This window comes from Pseudophryne corroboree, chromosome 2 (assembly GCF_028390025.1).
Source record: "Pseudophryne corroboree isolate aPseCor3 chromosome 2, aPseCor3.hap2, whole genome shotgun sequence".
NCBI classification, from domain to species: domain Eukaryota; kingdom Metazoa; phylum Chordata; class Amphibia; order Anura; family Myobatrachidae; genus Pseudophryne; species Pseudophryne corroboree.
In genome coordinates, this window is record NC_086445.1 from 670,005,212 (window position 1) to 670,031,921 (window position 26,710).

Sequence of the window (26,710 nt, forward strand, 5' to 3'; positions counted from 1 at the left end):
ATATGGACACCCCCCCCACACTCCCCGCTCCGCTCTGTTGAGGATGGCTCCTATAGCTCACTCAGCAGGTCAAACCCCAGTCAGCCGCCCAGTATAGTAATAGATTTTACCCCGGCCTCGGCTCACATTGCCGGCGGGGGTTACTTCTCCCCGCTGCGGTCAGAGGCGCTTTTGCATCTTTGAATTAGGCACCATTACGGGGGAGGGGGGCGGAGCTTAATCCCGCTCTGGGCTCTCAGCTCCCTACAGGCCCGGCGGCTCAGCGCGCGCTGGCGGCCATCTTCAGAATGCTGCATCGCAGAATGGGGGGGCTCGGCAAGCTACATCCCTGGACACAGTGAGCAGTTTCAGTGGGGGCGCTAGGGATCGTGTGAGGCACCTGTAATTTATTAATAGTGCCTGACACTGCAACCATACTGTGCAGGATTCATAGGGCTACTGTGGCTGCACTTCTTTCTTCTCCCCCCCCCCCCCCCCCCTCTCATTCTGCCTATTGCTGTGTGTGTGGGGGAGTGTGACAGGTGCTCCCATCGCTGGGACACAGAAGGTTTTCCAATGTCAGAAGTGTTCTGCAAAATTCATTGTGGGTCTGAGCCATCTGCTCAGCACTCATCACAGCTCACAGAGGTTATGTCCCTGATAACTAGGGAACTGAGGGCTTCTAGGGAACATGTATTGCACCTTTTCTTACTAATTTAGCAGTACACTACATACAGGGCGGGTATTGCCTTCCCTTTATTTCTTTGTTTCACACTTTTTTCTTGTAGTGGGCTACGCTTTATTAACAACGACACTACTAATACTATTTGAAATTTGGGGAATGTGTGTGGCATCAGACAAATAGCCGCTGTGGCTCAGTATGCTAATAGCGGGGACATTTGAACACAGACCCGGGTTTGAATCCCAGCAAAAACTAACTTTAAGGAAAACGTGCCTGTAACTGCACGTTATAGTGCAGGGATTACATAGGGCTACACTTCTTTAACCCACCTTTTCTCTTTTCGTTTAACTAAACGTAATACTCAGAATTCCCTGTTATGTGAGGATTGTGCGGTGGAGCCATCTGCTCAGCCCTCAACGCAGCTGCAGTGCGCTCCTGTTTGGGCAGTTCAGCTTATGCAGGTAATGTCACTGTTAACCAGAGACCCCGTCCGTCATTTCTCCTCTCCAGGTTTCTAAAAGGAGGTTGCTAACCTCGATGTTACACGACTCTGCGGATGAGAGGCCTCTCTTGGAGGAGGCGATAGATGTCCAGGATACTGGTGACATTGGTTTTCTGTGGAGTCTGAACCAGTATCTCAGGGTATCGAGGCGCTTTTTGCAGCAGTTCGTCTGGTGCTATAGGTAAATGAGTCAGAACTAGACATTTCACGTCCCTCGGGGCGCCAATGAAGAACTGACAGCGACTTTTCCAGTTTCGTTTGAGCTGGATGTGCCCCTGACGGCGGCCTGGAAACATCCGGATGCACAATTTCAGGTATCAAACAATGTTTGCCTTCCTATCCTTTTCCTCGCAGATAGCAGGAAATGTATACCCCTCGATGTATCGCCGGTCCAAGAAGCTGCCGGTTCCTGATGCAACCTCGCTGAAGGAGCCGTCTGAGAGGAATATGCGGCAGCAGGGGTTCTACTTTGTCCGGCGCAGGTAGGTTGTTGGGGAACAATTGTCCTCTGGGTTACAGGACGGTTTGCATCAGTATCAGCTGATGGGTTCGGTTTTTCATCACTTGTGGTTACATACTTGATTTTAGAGTCCAACCGTCTCAGTGTTTCTTCACCATGGGTTTGCCGGTTTCCGACGACAGGGGAGTCGTACTGCAGGCGGCGTTTCAGATGCTTCTATCCGCTGGGGTGCTGATCCCTGTTTCATCGCATTATCGGAAACGGGGCTATTTCTCAGGCCTTTGTTTTTTCCCATAACGGAGCCAGGTGGCTCGGCCAGGCCTATTTTGATATTAAAGGATCTCATTCCATTTTTGAGGAATCCCTTCAGTCTGTTATTGCCAGTTAGGTGCATAACGGGTTTAGGCGTCCTTAGACATCAGGGATGCCTGCTTACTGGTTCCCATCTTCCTCATCTGGCTTTTCTCCGATTCGCGATGTGGGATACTTATTTCCGCTTTTAGACCTTTCCGTTCAGTCTCTCTTCCGCTCCCAGAGTGTTCATGAAAGTCATGGCAGTCAGGAGGGCCTTACTTCACAAGCAGGGAGTGACGTTTGTTCCCTTGCTGGACAATCTACTGCTGGAGACCCACTCTGCAGATCGGTTGCTTCAGAATATCCGGATGATCCAGGATCTTCTGATTCGGCACGGGTCTCATTTATGCCCCTCGCACAGTTTCTGTTCTTGGGGATGATTCTCAACACGGTCCGGCAGAGGATTTTTCCTTCCTCAGGACCAGTTCCTCTCTCTGCAGCCAAGTGCGGCGCTGAGAGAGGTCACCAACGTCCTCCTCTGAGCAGAGGAAAACAATCTTCATTCCAGGGATGGTCAAGCTTAACAGGTAGGGCACCCGGGTGAGTGGACACTCCATCCCCGGAGTTTCGTCAGCTGGTCCACTGTTAGGGGAGACTTCCGATCGACCTCATGATGTTCCGACTGACTCTTCAATTGCCTCTTTACGGCTCTCGGACGAGAGCCCTGGTGGCTGTAGTCGTGCATGCCCTCACGGCTCCTTGGAACTTCTGGTTAGTTTATCTTTCCTCCTTTCCTGTTACTACCTCAATTTCTGCAACGCATAAAGGGAGAATGTGCGCTAATCTTCCCGGTGGCTCCAGTTTGTCCGTGCAGGACTTGGAACTCCACCCTGCACCTGTTGTCAGTAGAGGAGCCTTGGCTCCTGCCTCTCCGGGACAATCTTCTTCAACAGGGTCCTTTTCTTTGTTTAGCCTTACACAGGCTTCGTTTGACGGCGTGGCTGTTAACAAGACCTTCTAAGACGGAAGGGGTTCCTCGTTCGGTTATACCTACTATGCTCCGAACTCAGAAGTCAGTTACCTCGTCTCACTATTACCACTTTTGGAAACTTTTTGAGGCCTGGGATGAACGACAAGAGTTTTCCCTTCGGTTTTTCATTTAGCCGCCTTCTTCGTTTTCTCCAGGTGGTTTTCTCGGCTGAGCCTCGACTTGGTTCAGCTGCGGTTCAGGTCTCTGCTCTTTCGGTTTTCTTCCAATGGAGATTGGCCTTGCTGCCGGAAGTTCGGATTTTCTTGCAGGAGGGGTTCTCTAAATGCAGCCACCCTTTCGCCCTCCAACGGCACCATGGGACCTCAAACGGGTTCTCACTTTTCTGCAGTCTCCATTATTTGATTTCTGGAGTCGGTGGTGAGGTATTTTCTCGTCGGGAAGGTGGTCCTTCTCCTGGCTCTGGCTTCGACCAGATGGAAGCTTGGCTCTCTCTCACTCTCTCTCTTTCCCTATTGTCGGCCTCCTTACCGTATATTCCAGGAGGATACGGCTGAGCTTCATGCTCAGATGTCGTTTCTTCCAAGGGTGGTGTCCGCTTTTCACGTAAATCAGCCACTTGTGTTTTTGGCCCTCTCGGCGGATTCGCCAGATTTGTGATCTTTGGATGTTGTCCAGATGGCTTCGACTATTCGGCAGTCTGTTTTCTTCTTTGTTCTGTACGATGCTCCCGTCCTGGATGGCCGGTGTCCCAGCAGACGTTGGCCTGTTGGATACGTCTGACCATCAGACAGGCTTATTTGGCGGTTGCTCGAGAGCCTCTGTCTTCCATTTCGCGCACTCTACGTGCTCTGTGGGACCTTCTTGGGTGGCCACCCACGGGGTTTCCATAACTAACGTAATGTCGCGATGCCACTTGGTCGGGCCCTCATACGTTTGTCACGTTGTACAGGTTTGACACTTGTGGCCTCTGTCACAGTTTGGCCGGGCGGTTTTGCAGGACTCTCTGCGCTCTCCCTCCCGTCTTGGGAGTTCTGGGATGTCCCCATTGTATCTGCACTCCAGTGGCCCCTAGTGGATGAAGGAGAAATCAGGATTTTGGTACTTACCAATAAATTGCTTTCTCCGATTCCACAGGGGCCACTGGACGCCCACCCACTTGTCTGTTTGCAGGTCACTGTGTGACTGCTCGTTTTGTTCATGTTACCCTTTCACTATGTTTTCAGGTTTCCTTGGTGTTTTCCTGTTTTAAATGGCTTAAGCGAGCCTCCTCTATTTTAATGTTGGTCTTTTCCAGCTCTCCTCGGGCACATTTGTAACTAGACTGGCTTGGAGGGGGGACATAGTAGGGGAGGAGCTAGTCACATGGTTATAAATTTAAAGTGCCTGCTCCCAGTTACTGCCTACTATATCCCCCATTGTATCTGCACTCCAGTGGCCCCTGTGGAATCGGAGAAAGGGATTTATCGGTAAGTACCAAAATCCTGATTTTGAAATGGCCTGTTCAAACAACCCAAATGTTGTAGTGGGAATAATTAAAAAAACCTGTACAAACTAAAGATCACAGGCATCAATGGACTGAAGCAGTGTAGTCAGGAGCTGTGGGACAGCATTTTTCAAATGTAGTGGAAGAAACTGGAAAACTTGTATAGTAAAAGGTCGGCGAGCAATGAGGCCACGCCCCCACAAGATGTCACCACACTCCTTTTTCATGCATGCACGTAGTACACTGCCCTGCCTGAATAACATCCGTAGTCCATCCCTGCCTGGGCTTATGACATTGCTAACTGGACCCTGACGGACTGGCAACATGTGGTGTAGTCCTATAAGTCATGATTATTATTATTAACAGTTTCTTATATAGCGCAGCAAATTCCGTTGTGCTTTACACAGCAATGATGAACCGGGTTCGGGAGGAAGGGAAAGTTAAGAATTAGAAGACGTGAGGATATGTGTGGACTGTGCAGAGTGGATGCAATTTGATAGGAAATTTTATGTGGCTGGTTCTGGAATTTGATACACTTGCCTGAAGAGGTGAGTTTTCAGGGAACTCTTGAAGGTTTGGAGACTAGAAGAGAGTCTTATTGTGCGTGGTAGGGCATTCCACGGAGTGGGTGCAGCCCGAAGAAAGTCCTGCAATCGTGAGTGGAAGCGAGTAATGAGTGTGGATGAGAGACGCAGATCTTGTGAAGGGCAAAGAGGTTGGGTTGGGAGATATTTTGAGATAAGCGAAGTGATGTTTCTTGGTGTAGTTTGGTTAATGGCCTTGTGTGTGAGAAAAGTATTTTATATTGAATAGGGTAGAATAGTGGATCTGCAGACGATGAACGTCTAGCGAGGAAGATTAGCCTCGCAGCTGCGTTCAGAATGGATTGTAGTGATGAGCCTCGTTCTGGGAAGACCAGTTTGGAGACTATTGCAATAATCAATGCGGGAGATAATGAGAGCATGGATTAGAGTTTTAGCAGTGTCTTGTGTAAGGAGTGGTCGTATATTGGATATGTTTTCTCTAGCATCCATAAGGGATATTGGGGAGACTTAGTACGATGGGGTATAGACGGGGTCCAAAGGAGCCGGTGCACTTTAAAGTTCTTCACTGGGTGTGCTGGCTCCTCCTCTTTGTCCCCTCCCACAGGCAGTTTAGAAAAAGTGCCCTCAGGAGATGATGCACACTCTGCAAGCTCCAGAGTTTTTGGGGTGAGGTATCAGTGCCACTTCCCGCTGCAGGACCATTGTACGGAGAGGTTTCTGCACAGTGGGGCACTGCGCCTTGGCGGTCACAATCGCAGCACACCCCTATTAGATGCCTGAAGGTGACAACGGTGGTGAGTACAAACCGGGGGCACCACTAGGGGGGTCCCCCGGTTTATGGTGCGGCTGAACGCGGGTGCGGCATACGGGACCCTCCTGGGGGGGGACTCGCTAGAGACCCATGTGTACACTGGCTAGTGGTGGCTTAAACTAGCACTTGTGTGATGTTTTTAAGCAGAATAGGAGACATTACTAGGAGATTTACTGTGAACATGGTGAAACACAAACTATGCACACACTGTGCCACAACAGATTCTCTCCCTTATCATCTAATTCTGTTTCATGTGAACAATGCAGCCAATCTTTAGAAACCCAGTGAGGGGGCTGGGGGGGAGGGTCCAGAGCCCTGCTGGCTAGTGGCCCTTAAGAATATGATGTCTGATATGTCATCACAACTCACTTCTAATGTTCAGAAAACTCAGCAACTACAACAGGCTGTTGCAGACTTAGCTGCTAGGGCAGATGTTACAAAGCCTCCCCTCTCTAACTCAGGACCACAAAAGTGTGGTTTACCTGCCTTACTATCTGATTCAGATGAGGATATACAGGAGGATGGGGATGACTTGGATCCCGTTAGTGGTGATTCCGTTTCTGCTCAGGGTATTGAGCCCCTCATTCTGGCTATACGGGACATGTTAAAGCTCCCTCTAGGGGACGCTGCGTCACAGCAGTCGTTTTTCTTTACACAGAACAAGCCTAATGTCACTTTCCCTGATTCTGCAAAGTTAAATGACCTATTTAAGTTAGCCTGGAAAAATTCAGACAAAAAATACCAAATGTTAAAAAGATTTTTGCACACTTTCCCATTTGCTCCTGAAGGTAGGAAATTCTGGGAAGAACCCCTGGGAGTTGACGTATCACTCTCGAATGTCAAAAAAGGCAGTGCTGTCTGCCCCGGTCTCCTTTACCATAAAGGACCTGGGGACAGAAAAATAGAGACTACACTAAAGTCTATCTACACAGCAGCAGGTGTATCACAAAGACCGGTCATAGCGGGTTGCTGGATGACCCATGCAATTTACACAGGGGCTTCTCAAATTCAGGAGGGCCTCTCCGGGGATATGCCTCTGGTCACTACGGTGACTCTCCTGAAGCACATTCAGGACGCTGCATGCGTCCTGTGTGACTCGCTCAAGGTTGAGTTGGATACGTGGATTTCCAAAGTCAGTGCAGGGAAATTCATGTTTCTCCTCTCTGGGGCCCCGCCGGCTAGGCATTCCTACCCGGGGCCCGTCTGTTCAGTCCTTTCGGTCTAACAGATTTCGATCTAGGTCCAGAGATGCTTCCAATGCGGCTAGAGGCACCAGAGGTAAGACAAGAAGACCTGCAAACACCAGTTCTCAGGAACAGAGCACCAATTCTGCTTCCACTAAGTCCTCAGCATGACCGTGCCCACCCACCCCGAGGGGATCTCGAGGTGGGAGCTCGATTGCATCACTTCAGCCGCTTCTGGGAGGTTTCCTGTCAGGATGCCTGGGTCAAGGACCTCATTTCAGGGCTACAAGCTGGAGTTCGACGGTGCTCCTCCCCAACGATTTTTCAAATCAAGCTTACCAGCTTTGGAGAATACGCAAGTCACGTTGCAACAGGCCATCCACAAGTTGGTCCAGTCCCACATCATTGTTCCAGTCCCAATACCACAACGAGGAAAGGGTTATTGCTCCAACCTGTTTGTGGTATCGAATCCGGACGGTACGGTAAGACCCATTTTGAATCTAAAGTCCTTGAACCCTTACCTAAAGGCTTTTAAGTTCAAAATGGAATCCTTGAGAGCAGTGATTGCGGGCCTGGAGGAACAAGAAACCATGGTTTCCTTGGATATCAAGGGTGCCTACCATCATATTCCAATTTGGCCACCTCATCAGGCTTATCTAAGGTTTGCCATACTGGACGATCACTACCAGTTCCAGGCACTGCCCTACGGCCTGTCCACAGCTCCGAGGGTATTCACAAAGGTAATTGCAGAGATGATGTTCCAGAGTCGGGTCCAGGGGTCAATGTTGTCCCTTACCTGGACGATCTCCTAATAAAAGCAAGATCCAGGGAGCTTTTATTGCTCCATATCGACCACACTATCCAACTTCTGTCACACCATGGGTGGATTCTCAATTTACAGAAGTCCCACCTGGAGCCAACTCAGCGGCTCTTGTTCCTGGGGATGTTACTGGATACTGTGGCCCAGAAGGTGTTCTGCATGGTGCTCCGACCTGCTCGAGTATCCATCCATCTTTGAATAAGATTGTTGAGGAAGATGGTTGCCTCATAAGAGTCGACCCAATATGGGAGGTTCCATGCCAGAACATTTCAATAGGATCTCCTGAGCAAGTGGTCCGGATCACATCTACAGATGCACCGGATGATACGGATGTCACCTCAGGCCAGGATTTACTTCCTGTGGTGGCTGCAGTCCTCCAGTCTCCTGGAAGGCTCGAGTTTCGGGATTCAGGATTGGATCCTCCTCACAACGGATGCGAGTCTGAGAGGGTGGGGAGCTGTCACCCAAGGGGCTCAGTTCCCGGGCAGGTGGTCAGCCCACGAAGCCCTCCTTCTGATCAACATTCTGCAACTTCAGACAGTCTACAATGCTCTGCTTTAGGCCTCTCCTCTGCTCAAGCATCACACGATCCATGTACAGTCAGACAACGCCACAGCAGTGGCGTACATCAATCGGCAAGGTGGGACAAAAAACGCCACAGCAGTGGCGTACATAAGTCGGCAAGGAGGGACAAAAAGCAGAGCCTGCATGCGAGAGATGTCAAAAATACTCCTCTAAGTGGAAAGAAATGCAAGAGCAATGTCAGCACTCTTCATTCCGGGAGTGGACAACTGGGAAGTGGACTTCCTGAGTCGTCACGATCTCCACCCGGAGGAGTGGGTGCTCCACCATCAGGTGATTCAGCAGATCATTCACCGGTGAGGCTTCCCACAAATAGACATGATTGCTTCTCAATGCAACAAGAAGCTTCACTGGTATTGATCACGAACCAGGGACTCCCAGGCGAGGGCAGAAGATGCACTGACGTCGCCTTGCCCTTACCGGCTGGTCTACCTGCTTCCTCCGATTCCGTTGCTCCCGAGGGTGCTGAAGCGAATCAGAAATCAGGGAGTTCAATCAATTCTGATTGCCCCGGATTATCCTCGGAGGGCGTGGTACGCGGATCTTATGGACGTCGCAGAACCTTGGCCTCTACCACTAAGAAGAGATCTTCTTCAACAAGGGCCGTTCATCTACCCGGTCTTACGGCGACTTCGTTTGATGGCATGGAGGTTCAGCGGAACATCCTAGCTCACAAGGGTCTTTCCAAGAATGTGTTTTCTCTAACGTCCTAGTGGATGCCGGGGACTCCATAAGGACCATGGGGAATAGACGGGCTCCGCAGGAGACAGGGCACTTTAAGAAAGAATTAGGAATACTGGTGTGCACTGGCTCCTCCCTCTATGTCCCTCCTCCTGACCTCAGTTTGAATCTGTGCCCGGACGAGCTGGGTGCACCTTAGTGAGCTCTCCTGAGCTTGCTAAATAGAAAGTATTTTGTTAGGATTTTTTTATTTTCAGAGAGATCTGCTGGCAACAGACTCTGCTATGTGGGACTGAGGGGAGAGAAGCAGCCCTACTCACTGTGGATAGGTCTTGCTTCTTAGGCTACTGGACACCATTAGCTCCAGAGGGATCGTACACAGGAACGCACCCTTGGTCGTCCGATCCCAGAGCCGTGCCACCGTCCCCCTCGCAGAGCCAGAAGCCGGCGTGAGAAGCAAGAAGACTTCAAAAGCGGCGGCAGAAGACTCCAGTCTTCATATGAGGTAGCGCACAGCACTGCAGCTGTGCGCCATTGCTCCCACATTAAACCCACACACTCCGGTCACTGTAGGGTGCAGGGCGCAGGGGGGGGGGGGGCGCCCTGGGCAGCAATTAGAGACCTCTTGGCAAAGTGGGCATATATACAGTTGGGCACTGTATATATGCATGAGCCCCCGCCATTATTTTACACAAAATCACGGGACAGAAGCCCGCCGCTGAGGGGGCGGGGCTTCTTCCTCAGCACTCACCAGCGCCATTTTCTATCCACAGCTCCGCTGAGAGGAAGCTCCCCAGGCTCTCCCCTGCAGATTCACAGTAGAAAGAGGGTAAAAAGAGAGGGGGGGGGGGGGGGCACATAAATTTAGCGCAAAATCAGTATATACAGCAGCTACTGGGTAAACACTAAGTTACTGTGTAATTCCTGGGTCATATAGCGCAGGGGTGTGTGCTGGCATACTCTCTCTCTGTCTCTCCAAAAGGCCTTGTGGGGGTTCTGTCCTCAAATAGAGCATCCCCTGTGTGTGTGGTGTGTCGGTACGCTTGTGTCGGCATGTTTGATGAGGAAGGCTATGTGGAAGCAGAGCAGGTACAAATGAATGTGGGATCGCCGCCGACGGCGCCAACGCCCGATTGGATGGATATGTGGAAGGTTTTAAATGATAATGTTAATTCCTTGCATAAAAGGTTGGATAAAGCTGAAGCCTTGGGGCAGTCAGGATCTCAACCCATGCCTGCTCCTACAGCGCAGAGGCCGTCAGGGTCTCAGAAGCGCCCACTATCCCAAATTGTTGACACAGATATCGACACGGATTCTGACTCCAGTGTCGATGGCGATGATGCAAAGTTGCAGCCTAAAATGGCTAAAGCCATCCGCTACATGATTATAGCAATGAAGGATGTATTGCACATCTCAGAGGAAAACCCAGTCCCTGACAAGAGGGTTCATATGTTTGGGGAAAAAAGGCATGAGGTGACCTTTCCCCCTTCACATGAGTTAAATGAGTTATGTGAAAAAGCTTGGGAATCTCCAGATAGAAAAATGCAGATTTCCAAACGGTTGCTTATGGCGTATCCTTTCCCGCCAACGGACAGGTTACGCTGGGAATCCTCCCCTAGGGTAGACAAAGCTTTGACACGCTTATCTAAGAAGGTAGCCCTGCCGTCACAGGATACGGCCACCCTAAAAGATCCTGCGGATAGAAAGCAGGAAGGTATCCTGAAGTCCATTTATACACATTCAGGTACCCTACTAAGGCCGGCAATTGCGTCGTCCTGGATGTGTAGTGCTGTAGCAGCATGGACAGATACTTTATCTGAGGAACTTGATACCTTGGACAAGGATACTATAATACTGACCCTGGGGCATATAAAAGACGCTGTCCTATATATGAGAGATGCCCAGAGAGACATTAGCCTACTGGGCTCTAGAATAAATGCAATGTCGATTTCTGCCAGAAGGGTCCTGTGGACTCGGCAATGGACAGGTGATGCCGACTCAAAAAGGCACATGGAGGTTTTACCTTACAAGGGTGAGGAATTGTTTGGGGACGGTCTCTCGGACCTAGTTTCCACAGCTACGGCTGGGAAGTACATTTTTTTGCCATATATTCCCTCACAACCTAAGAAAGCACCATATTACCAAATGCAGTCCTTTCGATCACAAAGAGGCAAGAGAGTCCGAGGTGCGTCCTTTCTTGCCAGAGGCAGGGGTAGAGGAAAGAAGCTGCACAATACAGCTAGTTCCCAGGAACAGAAGTCCTCCCCGGCTTCCACTAAATCCACCGCATGACGCTGGGGCTCCACAGGTGGAGCCAGGATCGGTGGGGGCGCGTCTCCGAAATTTCAGCCACCAGTGGGTTCGCTCACGGGTGGATCCCTGGGCTATACAGATTGTATCTCAGGGATACAAGCTGGAATTCGAAGTGATGCCCCCTCACCGTTACCTCAAATCGGCCCTGCCAGCTTCCCCCATAGAGAGGGAAATAGTGTTAGCGGCAATTCACAAATTATATCTCCAGCAGGTGGTGGTAAAGGTTCCCCTCCAACAGGGAAGGGGTTACTATTCGACAATGTTTGTGGTACCGAAACCGGACGGTTCGGTCAGACCCATATTGAATTTAAAATCCCTGAACAGTTACCTGAAAAGGTTCAAGTTCAAGATGGATTCGCTCAGAGCGGTCATTGCAAGCCTGGAAGAGGGGGATTTTATGGTGTCTCTGGACATAAAGGATGCTTACCTGCATGTCCCCATTTATCCACCTCATCAGGAGTACCTCAGATTTGTGGTACAGGACTGTCATTACCAATTCCAGACGTTGCCGTTTGGTCTGTCCACGGCACCGAGAATATTTACCAAGGTAATGGTAGAAATGATGGTGCTTCTGCGAAAGCAAGGAGTCACAATTATCCCATACTTGCCCGATCTCCTCATAAAGGCGAGGTCCAGAGAGCAGTTGCTGATCAGCGTAGCACACTCTCGGGAAGTGTTGCAACAGCACGGCTGGATTCTAAATATTCCAAAGTCGCAGCTGATTCCTACGACGCGTCTGCCCTTCCTGGGCATGATTCTGGACACAGACCAGAAGAAGGTTTTTCTCCCGACGGAGAAGGCTCAGGAGCTCGTGACTCTGGTCAGAGACCTCTTAAAACCAAAACAGGTGTCGGTTCATCACTGCACGCGAGTCCTGGGAAAGATGGTGGCGTCATACGAGGCCATTCCCTTCGGCAGGTTCCATGCGAGGACCTTTCAGTGGGATCTGTTGGACAAGTGGTCCGGATCGCATCTTCAGATGCATCGGCTGATCACCCTATCCCCCATGGCCAGGGTGTCTCTTCTGTGGTGGCTGCAGAGTGCTCACCTTCTCGAGGGTCGCAGGTTCGGCATTCAGGACTGGGTCCTGGTGACCACGGATGCAAGCCTCCGAGGGTGGGGGGCAGTCACACAGGGAAGAAATTTCCAGGGTCTGTGGTCAAGTCAGGAGACTTGTCTGCACATCAATATCCTGGAACTAAGGGCCATATACAACGCCCTAAGTCAAGCGGAGCCTCTGCTTCGCAACCATCCGGTGCTGATTCAGTCAGACAACATCACCGCAGTGGCTCATGTAAACCGCCAAGGCGGCACAAGGAGCAGGGTGGCGATGGCGGAAGCCACCAGAATTCTTCGCTGGGCGGAGAATCGCGTAAAAGCACTGTCAGCAGTGTTCAGTCCGGGAGTGGACAACTGGGAAGCAGACTTCCTCAGCAGACACGACCTCCACCCGGGAGAGTGGGGACTTCATCAAGAAGTCTTCACACAGATTACAAGTCGATGGGAACTGCCACAGGTGAACATGATGGCATCCCGCCTCAACAAAAAGCTACAAATGTATTGCGCCAGGTCAAGACACTAGTGACACCGTGGGTGTTCCAGTCTGTTTATGTGTTTCCTCCTCTTCCTCTCATACCCAAGGTGCTGAGAATCGTAAGAAAAAGAGGAGTGAGAACAATACTCATTGTTCCGGATTGGCCAAGAAGGACTTGGTATCCGGAACTGCAAGAAATGCTCACAGAGGACCCATGGCCTCTGCCTCTCAGACAGGATCTGTTGCAACAGGGGCCCTGTCTGTTCCAAGACTTACCGCGGCTGCGTTTGACGGCATGGCGGTTGAACGCCGGATCCTAGCAGAAAAAGGCATTCCGGATGAGGTTATTCCTACGCTAATAAAGGCTAGGAAGGACGTGACGGCTAAACATTATCACCGTATATGGCGTAAATATGTTGCTTGGTGTGAGGCCAGGAATGCCTCTACAGAGGAATTCCGGCTGGGCCGTTTCCTTCACTTCCTACAGTCGGGAGTGACTATGGGCTTAAAATTGGGGTCCATTAAGGTCCAGATTTCAGCCCTATCCATTTTCTTTCAAAAGGCACTGGCTTCTCTTCCTGAAGTTCAGAAGTTTGTAAAGGGAGTGCTGCATATTCAGCCCCCTTTTGTGCCTCCAGTGGCACCTTGGGATCTTAACGTGGTGTTGAGTTTCCTGAAATCACACTGGTTTGAGCCACTTAAAACCGTGGAGTTAAAATATCTCACGTGGAAGGTGGTCATGCTATTGGCCTTAGCTTCGGCTAGGCGTGTGTCAGAATTGGCGGCTTTGTCACATAAAAGCCCCTATCTGGTTTTCCATATGGACAGGGCAGAATTACGGACTCGTCCGCAATTTCTGCCGAAAGTGGTGTCCTCTTTTCATTTGAACCAACCTATTGTGGTGCCTGCGGCTACTCATGACTTGGAGGATTCCAAGTTACTAGATGTAGTCAGGGCTTTGAAGGTTTATGTAGCCAGAACGGCTGGAGTCAGGAAAACTGAGTCGCTGTTTATCCTGTATGCATCCAACAAGCTGGGTGCTCCTGCTTCAAAGCAAACTATTGCTCGCTGGATCTGTAACATGATTCAGCAGGCTCATTCTGCGGCTGGATTGCCGCCTCCAAAATCAGTAAAAGCCCATTCCACAAGGAAGGTGGGCTCTTCTTGGGCGGCTGCCCGAAGGGTCTCGGCATTACAGCTTTGCCGAGCAGCTACTTGGTCGGGTTCAAACACTTTTGCAAAGTTCTACAAGTTTGATACCCTGGCTGAGGAGGACCTTGTGTTTGCTCATTCGGTGCTGCAGAGTCATCCGCACTCTCCCGCCCGTTTGGGAGCTTTGGTATAATCCCCATGGTCCTTACGGAGTCCCCAGCATCCACTAGGACGTTAGAGAAAATAAGATTTTACTTACCGGTAAATCTATTTCTCGTAGTCCGTAGTGTATGCTGGGCGCCCGTCCCAAGTGCGGACTTCTTCTGCAATACTTGTATATAGTTATTGCTTAAATAAGGGTTATGTTATGGTTGCATCAGGTTTATCTGGTGCTCTGTTGTTGTTCATACTGTTAACTGGGTAAGTTTATCACGAGTTATACGGTGTGGCTGGTATGAGTCTTACCCTGGATTCCAAAATCCTTTCCTTGTACTGTCAGCTCTTCCGGGCACAGTTTCCTTAACTGAGGTCTGGAGGAGGGACATAGAGGGAGGAGCCAGTGCACACCAGTATTCCTAATTCTTTCTTAAAGTGCCCTGTCTCCTGCGGAGCCCGTCTATTCCCCATGGTCCTTACAGAGTCCCCAGCATCCACTACGGACTACGAGAAATAGATTTACCGGTAAGTAAAATCTTATTATTACTACCGTGGTTCAGGCCCAGAAACCTGTGACGTCAAAACACTTATCATATCTGGAGAAGATATGTCTCTTGGTGCGAGGAACGCACATATCCACCTACAGAGTTCCACTTGGGACGTTTCTTAAGTTTCCTGCTGGCTGGTGTGGATAAGTGCTTACGTCTGGGTTCCGTTAAGGTCCAGATTTCAGCTCTCTCAATTTTCTTTCAAAAGAAATTGGCAGTGTTGCCAGAAGTTCAGACCTTCTTACAAGGGGTGCTCCACATACAACCTTCTTTTGTGCCACCTACGGCACCCTGGGATTTGAATGTGGTGTTGAAATTTCTACAGTCCTCCTGGTTTGAATCTCTAATGACGGTAGAAGACAAGTACCTTGCGTGGAAGACGGTGATGTTACTGGCCCTGGCTTCTGCTAGACGGTGTCCCAGAATTGGGGGCATTATCGTATAAAAAACCCTACTTGGTCTTTTACGAGGACAGAGCAGAGCGCAGGACTAGGCAGCAGTTACTGCCGAAGGTTGTCTCTGCGTTCCACTTGAATCAGTTTATTGTGGTTCCATCCAGTTCTGGTACTTCTGCTCCTCCGGAGATATTGGATGCTGTGTGAGCCTTGAAGATCTATGTCATGCGAATGGCTCGGATCAGAAAGACGGATTTCTTGTTCGTGCTCTATGATGCTCAGAAAAAGGGTTGCCTGCTTCAATGCAGTCCATTGCCCGTTGGCTTAGACTTACTATCCAGCAGGCCTATGTGTCGGCAGCCTTACCTGTTCCTAAGTTTCTGAAGGCCCACTCTACAAGATCGGTGAGCTCTTCCTGGGCAGCTGCCTGTGGAGTCTCGGCCTTGCAACTCTGCTGAGCTGCTACCTGGTCGGGGAAGAACACTTTTGTAAAATTCTACAAGTTTGATACCCTGGCCAAAGATGATACCCAGTTTGGGCAGGTGGTGCTGCAGAAGTCTCTGCACGTTCTGGAAGCTTTGGGACGTCCCTGTCGTACTAAGTCTCCCCAATATCCCTTATGGATGCTAGCGTAAATAGGATTTTAATTACCTACCGGTAAATCCTTTTCTCGTAGTCTTTAAGGGATATTGGGTGCCCGCCTCAGTGCATTGACTTTTCTGCAGGTTCTCTTTTATATGGTTACCTATTTAGCTGTTGCTGCTGTTGTTACCAGCCGTTGCTGGTTGTTGTATGTTAGTGGTGTGCTGGTGTATAAATCTCACCACTCATTGTTATGTTCCTCTCATATATGTCCTTTCTCCTTCGGGCACTGTTTTACCTATAACTGCCTGTGGGAGGGTGCATAGAGGGGAGGAGCCAGGACACCCTGGGAAGAAATTTAAAGTGCACCCGCTCCTTTGGACCCCGTCTATACACCATCGTACTATGTCTCCCCAATATCCCTTATGGACTACAAGAAAAGGATTTACCGGTAGGTAATTAAAATCCTATTTTTTTTAGATGCATGATTGCAGTTTGAATGTGGGGGAACAAAGGAAAGATCAGAGTCAAGGATGACACCTAATCAGCAAGCTTGTGGGGTAGGGTTGATTGTCGAGTTTTCAACAGTGATGGAGACCTCAGGTTGGTAACTACTATTGGCCGGTGGAAATATAATTAACTCTGTTTTCTCTGACGTCCTAGTGGATGCTGGGACTTCCGTAAGGACCATGGGGAATAGCGGCTCCGCAGGAGACTGGGCACAAAAGTAAAAGCTTTAGACTAGCTGGTGTGCACTGGCTCCTCCCCCTATGACCCTCCTCCAAGCCTCAGTTAGATTTTTGTGCCCGAACGAGAAGGGTGCAGGCTAGGTGGCTCTCCTGAGCTGCTTAGAAGTAAAAGTTTAAATAGATAAGGCGCTCACACGCTTATCAAAACAAGTGGCGTTACCGTCTCCTGATACGGCCGCCCTCAAGGAACCAGCTGATAGAAGGCTGGAAAATATCCTAAAAGGTATATACACACATACCGGTGTTATACTGCGACCAGCAATCGCCTCAGCCTGGATGTGCAGCGCTGGAGTGGCTTGGTCGGATTCCCTGACTGAAAATATTGATACCCTGGATAGGGACAGTATATTATTAACTATAGAGCATTTAAAGGATGCATTACTATATATGCGAGATGCACAGAGGGATATTTGCACCCTGGCATCTAGAGTGAGTGCGATGTCCATTTCTGCCAGAAGAACGTTATGGACGCGACAGTGGTCAGGTGATGCGGATTCCAAACGACATATGGAAGTATTGCCGTATAAAGGGGAGGAGTTATTTGGGGTCGGTCTATCGGACCTGGTGGCCACGGCAACGGCTGGAAAATCCACCTTTTTACCCCAGGTCACCTCTCAGCAGAAAAAGACACCGTCTTTTCAAACTCAGTCCTTTCGTCCCTATAAGGGCAAGCGGGAAAAAGGCCGCTCATTTCTGCCCCGGGGCAGAGGGAGAGGAAAAAGGCTGCAGAAATCAGCCAGTTCCCAGGAACAGAAACCCTCTCCCGCCTCTGCCAAGCCCTCAGTATGACGCTGGGGCTTTACAAGCAGAATCAGGCACGGTGGGGGCCCGTCTCAATGAATTTCAGCGCGCAGTAGGCTCACTCGCAAGTAGACCCCTGGATCCTTCAGGTGATATCTCAGGGGTACAAATTGGAATTCGAGACGTCTCCCCCTCGCCGGTTCCTGAAGTCTGCTCTACCAACGTCTCCCTCCGACAGGGAGGCAGTATTGGAAGCTATTCACAAGCTGTATTCCCAGCAGGTGATAATCAAGGTACCCCTCCTACAACAGGGAAAGGGGTATTATTCCACGCTGTTTGTGGTACCGAAGCCGGACGGCTCGGTGAGACCAATTTTAAATCTAAAATCTTTGAACACTTACATAAAAAGGTTCAAATTCAAGATGGAGTCACTCAGAGCAGTGATAGCGAACCTGGAAGAAGGGGACTATATGGTATCTCTAGACATCAAAGATGCTTATCTCCATGTCCCAATCTACCCTTCTCACCAAGGGTACCTCAGGTTTGTGATACAAAACTGTCATTATCAGTTTCAGATGCTGCCGTTTGGATTGTCCACGGCACCACGGGTCTTTACCAAGGTAATGGCCGAAATGATGATTCTTCTTCGAAGAGAAGGCGTATTAATTATCCCTTACTTGGACGATCTCCTGATAAGGGCAAGGTCCAGGGAGCAGTTAGAGGTCGGGGTAGCACTATCTCAGGGAGTGCTACGTCAGCACGGGTGGATTCTAAATATCCCAAAATCACAGCTGATTCCAACAACACGTCTACTGTTACTAGGGATGATTCTGGACACAGTCCAGAAAAAGGTTTTTCTCCCGGAGGAGAAGGCCAGGGAGTTATCCAAGCTAGTCAGGAACCTCCTAAAACCAGGACAAGTGTCAGTGCATCAATGCACGAGAGTCCTGGGAAAAATGGTGGCTTCTTACGAAGCGATTCCATTCGGAAGATTCCATGCAAGAACTTTTCAGTGGGATCTGCTGGACAAATGGTCCGGATCGCATCTTCAGATGCATCAGCGGATAACCCTATCTCCAAGGACAAGGGTGTCTCTCCTGTGGTGGTTACAGAGGGCTCATCTTCTAGAGGGCCGCAGATTCGGCATTCAGGATTGGATGCTGGTGACCACGGATGCCAGCCTGAGAGGCTGGGGAGCAAGGCCTCTGCTTCAGGGTCAACCGGTATTGATCCAGTCGGACAACATCACGGCTGTCGCCCACGTTAACAGACAGGGCGGCACAAGAAGCAGGAGGGCAATGGCAGAAGCTGCAAGGATTCTCCGCTGGGCGGAAAATCATGTGATAGCACTGTCAGCAGTGTTCATTCCGGGAGTGGACAACTGGGAAGCAGACTTCTTCAGCAGACACGACCTCCACCCGGGGGAGTGGGGACTTCATCCAGAAGTCTTCCAAGTGATTGTAAACCGTTGGGAAAAACCAAAGGTGGACATGATGGCGTCCCGTCTCAACAAGAAACTGGACAGATATTGCGCCAGGTCAAGGGACCCTCCGGCAATAGCGGTGGACGCTCTGGTAACACCGTGGGTGTTCCAGTCGGTGTATGTGTTCCCTCCTCTGCCTCTCATACCAAAAGTACTGAGAATCATAAGAAGGAGAGGAGTAAGAACTATACTCGTGGCTCCGGATTGGCCAAGAAGAACTTGGTACCCGGAGCTGCATGAGATACTCACGGAGGACCCGTGGCCTCTACCTCTAAGAAAGGACCTGATTCAGCAGGGACCTTGCCTGTTCCAAGACTTACCGCGGCTGCGTTTGACGGCATGGTGGTTGAACGCCGGATCCTGAAGGAAAAAGGCATTCCAGATGAAGTCATCCCTACCCTGATCAAAGCCAGGAAGGATGTAACCGCAAAACATTATCACCGCATTTGGCGGAAATATGTTGCGTGGTGTGAGTCCAAGAAGGCCCCTACAGAGGAATTTCAACTGGGTCGTTTCCTGCATTTCCTGCAAGCAGGATTGTCTATGGGCCTAAAATTAGGATCCATTAAGGTTCAAATTTCGGCCCTGTCGATCTTCTTCCAGAAGGAACTGGCTTCAATTCCTGAAGTCCAGACTTTTGTAAAGGGGGTACTGCATATACAGCCTCCCTTTGTGCCTCCAGTGGCACCCTGGGATCTCAATGTGGTTTTGGGATTCCTAAAATCACATTGGTTCGAACCACTTGCCACAGTGGATTTAAAATATCTCACATGGAAAGTGGTAATGCTGTTAGCCCTGGCTTCAGCCAGGCGCGTATCAGAATTGGCGGCTTTATCCTATAAAAGCCCTTACCTGATATTTCATTCGGATAGGGCGGAATTGAGGACTCGTCCTCAATTTCTCCCTAAGGTGGTTTCAGCGTTTCCTGCGGCTACTAGGGACTTGGAGGACTCCAAGTTGATGGACGTAGTCAGGGCCCTGAAAATATATGTTTCCAGGACGGCTGGAGTCAGAAAATCTGACTCGCTGTTTATACTGTATGCACCCAACAAGCTGGGTGCTCCTGCTTCTAAGCAGACGATTGCTCGTTGGATTTGTAATACAATTCAGCTTGCACATTCTGTGGCAGGCCTGCCACAGCCAAAATCTGTTAAAGCCCATTCCACAAGGAAGGTGGGCTCATCTTGGGCGGCTGCCCGAGGGGTCTCGGCTTTACAACTTTGCCGAGCAGCTACTTGGTCAGGGGCAAACACGTTTGCTAAATTCTACAAATTTGATACCCTGGCTGAGGAGGACCTTGAGTTCTCTCATTCGGTGCTGCAGAGTCATCCGCACTCTCCCGCCCGTTTGGGAGCTTTGGTATAATCCCCATGGTCCTTACGGAAGTCCCAGCATCCACTAGGACGTCAGAGAAAATAAGAATTTACTTACCGATAATTCTATTTCTCGTAGTCCGTAGTGGATGCTGGGCGCCCATCCCAAGTGCGGATTGTCTGCAATACTTGTATATAGTTATTGTTACAAAAAAATCGGGTTGTTTATTGTTGTGAGCCATCTTTTCAGAGGCTCCTACGTTTATCATACTGTTAACTGGGTTCAGATCACAGGTTGTACGGTGTGATTGGTGTGGCTGGTATGAGTCTTACCCGGGATTCAAAATCCTTCCTTATTATGTACGCTCGTCCGGGCACAGTATCCTAACTGAGGCTTGGAGGAGGGTCATAGGGGGAGTAGCCAGTGCACACCAGCTAGTCTAAAGCTTTTACTTTTGTGCCCAGTCTCCTGCGGAGCCGCTATTCCCCATGGTCCTTACGGAAGTCCCAGCATCCACTACGGACTACGAGAAATAGAATTATCGGTAAGTAAATTCTTATTTTTGAAATATTAAGTTTGAGGTGGCGAGATGTCATCCAAGATGAAATGGCAGAAAGGCATTCAGTGACACGGCCCAGTACAGATAGAGACAAATCAGGGGAGGATACAGATGATACTGAAATCCAAAAGAGCTGATTAGTTTGCCAAGAGATGAGGTATAGATGGAGAAAAGCAGTGGACCCAAGACTGAACCTTGCGGTACTCCAACTGAAAAAGTTAGCGAAGAGGAGGAAGATTCAGAGAAGCGAACACTGAAGGAGTGATTAGATAGCTAGGATAGTAACCAAGAAAGGGCTGTGTCTTTAAGACCTAGGGATTGTAGTGTTTGTGTGAGAAGAGAGTGGTCAACAGTGTCAAAAGCAGCAGATAGTTCTAGAAGAATAAGAAGTGAGTAATGGCCTTTAGACTTTGCAATGACCAAATCATTAATCACTTTTGTCAGTGCTGTCTCTGTGGAGTGTTGGGAACTGAAGCCTGACTGAAGTGGGTCCAATAAGTTGTGTGAGTTAAGAAAGCGTGTGAGTCGAGTGTAGGCAAGTCTCTCAAGTAGCTTAGAGAGGCAAGGGAGCAGAGAGATGGGGCAGTAGTTTGTGAGAGTTAGGGTCAGAATTATGTTTTTTTCAAAATGGGAGTAATCACTGCATGCTTGAAGAGTGAAGGAAAAATACCAGTACAGAGAGATTACAGATGCTAGTTAAGGTAGGGATGAGCATAGGAGACAGAGCTTTACTTACTTGTGAGGGTAAAGGATCAAGAGGAGAGGTAGTAGAGAAGCAGGATGAGAAGAGTGATCAAATGAAGAGAGTGTGCCAGAGGTTTCATGTAAAGAACCGAGCGCGTCACTGGCTGATGAGCATACCATTTCATCTCGGATCTTATCAATCTTCTCCTTGAAGTAGGAAGCAAGATCTTGTGCCTTGATAGTGGCTTGTGGGGTAGGTGAGGGTGAATTCAGAAGTGATTTAAATGTATTAAAGAGTCATTTGCGGTTAGAGGCTTGAGCAGAGATGAGAGTTTGGAAATATCTTTGGCAGTGTCCAGGGCATTTCGATAAGAGCGGTAGTCTTATATGTGAGGAAGTCACTTGAAATACGAGATTTACGCCACTGACGGTCAAGTTTACGTGTGAGTTTTTGTGGATATCTTGTTAATTTAGAGTGCCACGGTTGACATCTAGGCCTACATGGAGTGTCATGGGTAGCTTGAGCTACTTCATCAAGGGCTATTTTTAGAGTCTGGTTCAGGTGTGATACAGCCACGTCAGGAGAGGTGAATGCAGAAATAGGTGAAAGCAGTTGTTGGAGTGAGGTGGAAAGTTCTTGAAGATTGTGTTAATATTTCTGCGGGATTGAGGAGGATTGGAGGACTTCAGCAACACGGAGTTTCAATTGATGGAGGAGAGCATACATGTGATAAGGTTGTGATCTGAGAGAGGGAAAGGAGTGTTAGCGAGTTCAAAAACGGAGCATAGTCTGGTGAATACTAGATCAAGGCAGTGGCCCTCCTGATGAGTAGAGGAGTCACTCCATTGGGAGAGGCCGAGAGATTAGATAGAGTAGTTTGGAGGCATGAGCTGCAGATTTTGGACAATCAATAGTAATATTGAAATCACCCATGATGACGGTGGAGATGTCAGAGGGTAGGAAGTGAGGGAGCCAGGCAGAAAAATGGTTCAAGTTGTTTCCGACATGAACCCAATCAAGTATTTATTGAACATGGGTGCGAATGGACCTCTACACCTAGATCCTGCACCTACATTTATCAGGGATCTGTGGAAGCTATCCAGACGGCCATGGGTCAGCATCTCTGCAGAGGTCTTCCGTACACTTGTGGAATCAGTGCCGTGTCAAGTTGCTGCACTTCGCCAGGCTTGAGCTGTTCCTACACAGTACTAGGCACCTATCCCATGATTTTTCAGTGTTGAATTAGAGAATTGGTTCCAGAGACTGATCCAGTTTGTATTAACCCTCTCCAGACTACTCTGCATTATGCCTACGATCTGTAATACTATCTACCTGCATGAGGATGAGCTCCATCAAACCACCTAGCTCCATCCACTTTTCTAATACAGAAACCAGTACTAGGGTTCCTTACCCAATTCAATAAAACCCTAGAGACCTGGCAAGTTACTGTTGTTTAAAATGTTATTTGCATCTAAAATAGATTTTTCTCTTGCGTCCTAGAGGATGCTGGGGTCTACATTAGTACCATGGGGTATAGACGGGTCCACCAGGAGACATTGGCACTTTAAGAGTTTGAGAGTGTTGGCTGGCTCCTCCCTCTATGCCCCTCCTACCAGACTCAGTTTAGAAAATGTGCCCGGAGGAGCCGGTCACAGCTTGGGGAGCTCTCCAGAGTTTCCTTAGTAAAAGTTATTTTTTAGAGTTTGTTTTACAGGGAGGCTGCTGGCAACAGCCTCCCTGCAACGAGGGACTTAGGGGGGGGAGCAGTGTCCGCCCTGCGGGGTCTGAGCCACTGTCTCCGCTGACTGGACACTGAGCTCCAGAGGGGATAGATCGTTCCCCGACACAGGGGATCGCTCACCCCCTTGCAGAGCTGAAGATTGTGGCGAGTGAGACACCGACCCCCCTAGCAAACGGGGGGCTGGTGTGAAGATGGCGGCATCAGGGTAGGAGCGTAGTATTAACTGCGCTCCGGGAGGCTCAGCGGTACATTGTGGGGTGCCCTGAGCCAGCACCTGCACCCTACCCTGGTCACTCAGCCTGTCGGGGTCCCCGGATCTCAGCCAGCATCAATCCTCAGGCCAGTATAATCCGATGAAGAGCGGGAAGACAGTGCCATTTGGGGGGCTGAGCTTCTCAGAGCGGAACCAGCAGCGTTCAGCGCCATTTTCCTGCCTGCACAGCATTGTCCAGGAAAGAAGCAAGTCCCTTCACAGCAATCTCCAGCTATCTCACGGTACCAGGGGGGTTGTAGAAGGGGAGGGGGGAGGCTGCAAAACAACTGTGTAACCTATTAAGGTACACCGTCAGCGCACATAAGGGGTCTCCCTTATATGTATAAAAGTGCTGTGTGTGTGTTGGCTCCATCTCTGTCTCTCTCTTGCCATTCTTGGTGAGAAACTGTCTGTATCCCCTGTGTGTGTGTGTGTGTGGAGTGTTTGGTCACCAATATCAATGTCCAGGGACTATGTGTCATATGCTGAAGAGGATTTGTCCTCTCAAGATGATCCCATTCCATGTGATCAGGATTGCACTGATTTAGCACAGATTCCAGCAAGGGAGCCGGAATGGTTATCCTCTATCAAAAATATGATTTCTCAGATTTCACAGAGGGTTGTACAAAATGAATCTGCTACCCAGGTGCTGCAGAATATGGCAGTCTGGCCCAGTTCTGGTAACTCAGGTCCCCCCGCTGTGTACTCCCATAAGCATCCTTTAGCACAAATTATGCAGGATGATGTCGATACAGATGCTGACGGTGATGATGGGGTACGGAGGACAGCATCTCCGGCTAAAGGGGTGCAGTTGATGATAACCGTAGAGGATGCTGGGCGCCCGCCCGGTGCTTAGTTTTCCTGCAGTTATCTGGTTCAGTACAACTTTGTTGTTAGTTATGTACTGCATTATTACTAGGTAAGTAATGTTTCAGCTGTTGCTGAAGTTTTTCAAGTTCAATGGCTTTATGTGCCTTGTATGTGTGAGCTGGTATAAATCTCGCCACTATCTGTGTATAATCCTTCTCTCGAAGATGTCCGTCTCCTCGGGCACAGTTTCTAGACTGAGTCTGGTAGGAGGGGCATAGAGGGAGGAGCCAGCCCCCACACTCAAACTTTTAAAGTGCCGATGGCTCCTGGTGGACCCGTCTATACCCCATGGTACTAATGTGGACCCCAGCATCCTCTACGGACTACGAGAAAAGGATTTACCGGTAGGTAATTAAAATCCTATTTTTTCTATTTTTCTTTATTATTATATTTTTTTTTTTGGGGGGGGGGGGGGTGTTCTATAAAATTGGTTATTGTTTTGTTTCAGAGGTCTCATACATGGATAGGGTTCAACTATGCAATGTTCTCAATGTATCGATGCATTGTAGCTTAGAGTGGTCTGGTGGGATATAAAAGATCATATCGTCTCAGATATAATTTGTTCCTGTCTTCATAATCCCCCTTAGTCTCGTAAACCGTAGTGGGAAGTGATTACTGCCCTGTAGAGAAATATGCCGTAAAAGTTTTTAGGGCTGCATCTGTGGCAAGCTGGGTGTATGCTTTGATGGGAAAGGTTTAGTGGATTACAAAGAAAAAGCATGAAGAACGGATCTTGGGTATTTGTACTGTCCAGCTAAATTCGGGAGAAATCTTAAATCCATGCAAAAGGGGGCAGGACCATAGGGTTTTAAAAGTATCTGCAAATACCATATATGTAGGTCCTGATTTGAAAGGGCATTTCCAGGTACAATGATGGCATGCACATTGAAATACGTGGTAAGTATGTTCACATAAAGAAGCCTTGTGTGCTCAGGATTTCTTGGTTTTCACAAATTATTCTTACTGTAGAAAAGAAACGGAAGTGAAAAAATGTATGGACTCTGGTGCCAACAGCACCAGTGTTTCTGTGCTTACCACAATGGTTTACAGATCTGCATCTTTCTTACTAGGTATCCTTATTCCCCTCTGTGAGTCTGGGACCTGCACTCTAAGGGAAGCTGTTATCATTGGGAGTATCCTGACTAAGTGTTCTATACCTGTTCTACACTCCAGGTACCTGCGGATATTATTAACTAAGCATATCAACACTAGAAATATAAAGGTCAAACCAGATTCCGCAAGTTGTATTTCATTTCTTTATTATCATTTATTATGTATGAGGAAATCATATCACAGAATCATTGAATAACAACATTGTTATGGAGATGCAGCTACTTCTCATAGCTTTACAAGATGGGTGGTTGTCGGAACTATATGGTATGTGCTAGATGGGAGTACATAGAGGGAGGAAGTAATGACATCTGTAGATTGCTATCAATAAAGAGAAATGCCAATGTTTTTTAAACCAGAGCTTTATTTACACATCCAGTTTCTTTTAAATTGGATATTTTTAATATATTTGACAGCTCTAATAAGCAGGGCACTTTCTACCCTCTTTTATGTTTGGAACATCCTTCTTTAACTTCATGTATACTGTGTTCCCTGTATGAATTGTTCTTGCAGAGGTTTCTAACACCTTACAAATAACCAATAAAACTAGTAGTGAATTCCACTGAGGCAATAAACCATATTCTGTTATTGATAGCTAATCAATTTAGCTTTGTACAACTAGTTTTTTTAATCATATGCATCATTATTGTAGCCATGTATTTATCCATTAATAAGTTTGTTTAAACATGAAGCTGGGTTAAAAGGTATAACTACTTTCTCTTACGTCCTAGAGGATGCTGGGGTCCACATTAGTACCAAGGGGTATAGACGGGTCCACCAGGAGCCATTGGCTCGGTTTAGAAAACGTGCCCGGAGGAGCCGGTCACAGCTAGGGGAGCTCTACAGAGATTTTCTAGAAAAGTTTATTTTTAGAGTTTATTATTTCTCTGACGTCCTAGTGGATGCTGGGAACTCCGTAAGGACCATGGGGATTAGCGGCTCCGCAGGAGACTGGGCACAAAAGTAAAAGCTTTAGGACTACCTGGTGTGCACTGGCTCCTCCCCCTATGACCCTCCTCCAAGCCCCAGTTAGATTTTTGTGCCCGGCCGAGAAGGGTGCACACTAGGGGCTCTCCTGAGCTTCTTAGTGAAAGTTTTAGTTTTAGGTTTTTTATTTTCAGTGAGACCTGCTGGCAACAGGCTCACTGCATCGAGGGACTAAGGGGAGAAGAAGCGAACTCACCTGAAGTGCAGAGTGGATTGGGCTTCTTAGGCTACTGGACACCATTAGCTCCAGAGGGACCGAACACAGGCCCAGCCTCGGAGCTCGGTCCCAGAGCCGCGCCGCCGGCCCCCTTACAGAGCCAGAAGCAAGAAGAGGTCCGGAAAAATCGGCGGCAGAAGACATCAGTCTTCAACAAGGTAGCGCACAGCACTGCAGCTGTGCGCCATTGTTACTCAGGCACACTTCACACTCCGGTCACTGAGGGTGCAGGGCGCTAGGGGGGGGGCGCCCTGAGCAGCAATGTAAAACACCTTGGCTGGCATAAATACACCACATATAACCCCCA

The 26,710-nt window shown here is 48.9% G+C and overlaps 1 protein-coding gene across 1 annotated transcript in view; it reads left to right on the forward strand.

The window, feature by feature from the left end:
- Positions 1–26,710, forward strand: part of BYSL (bystin like) — a 110,014-nt gene that overhangs the window by 52,865 nt on the left and 30,439 nt on the right. Inside the window, exon 6 of the mRNA XM_063955081.1 lies at positions 25,160–25,262. Coding sequence (XP_063811151.1) covers positions 25,160–25,262 — 103 coding nt within the window. The remainder of the gene's footprint in view (positions 1–25,159; positions 25,263–26,710) is intronic.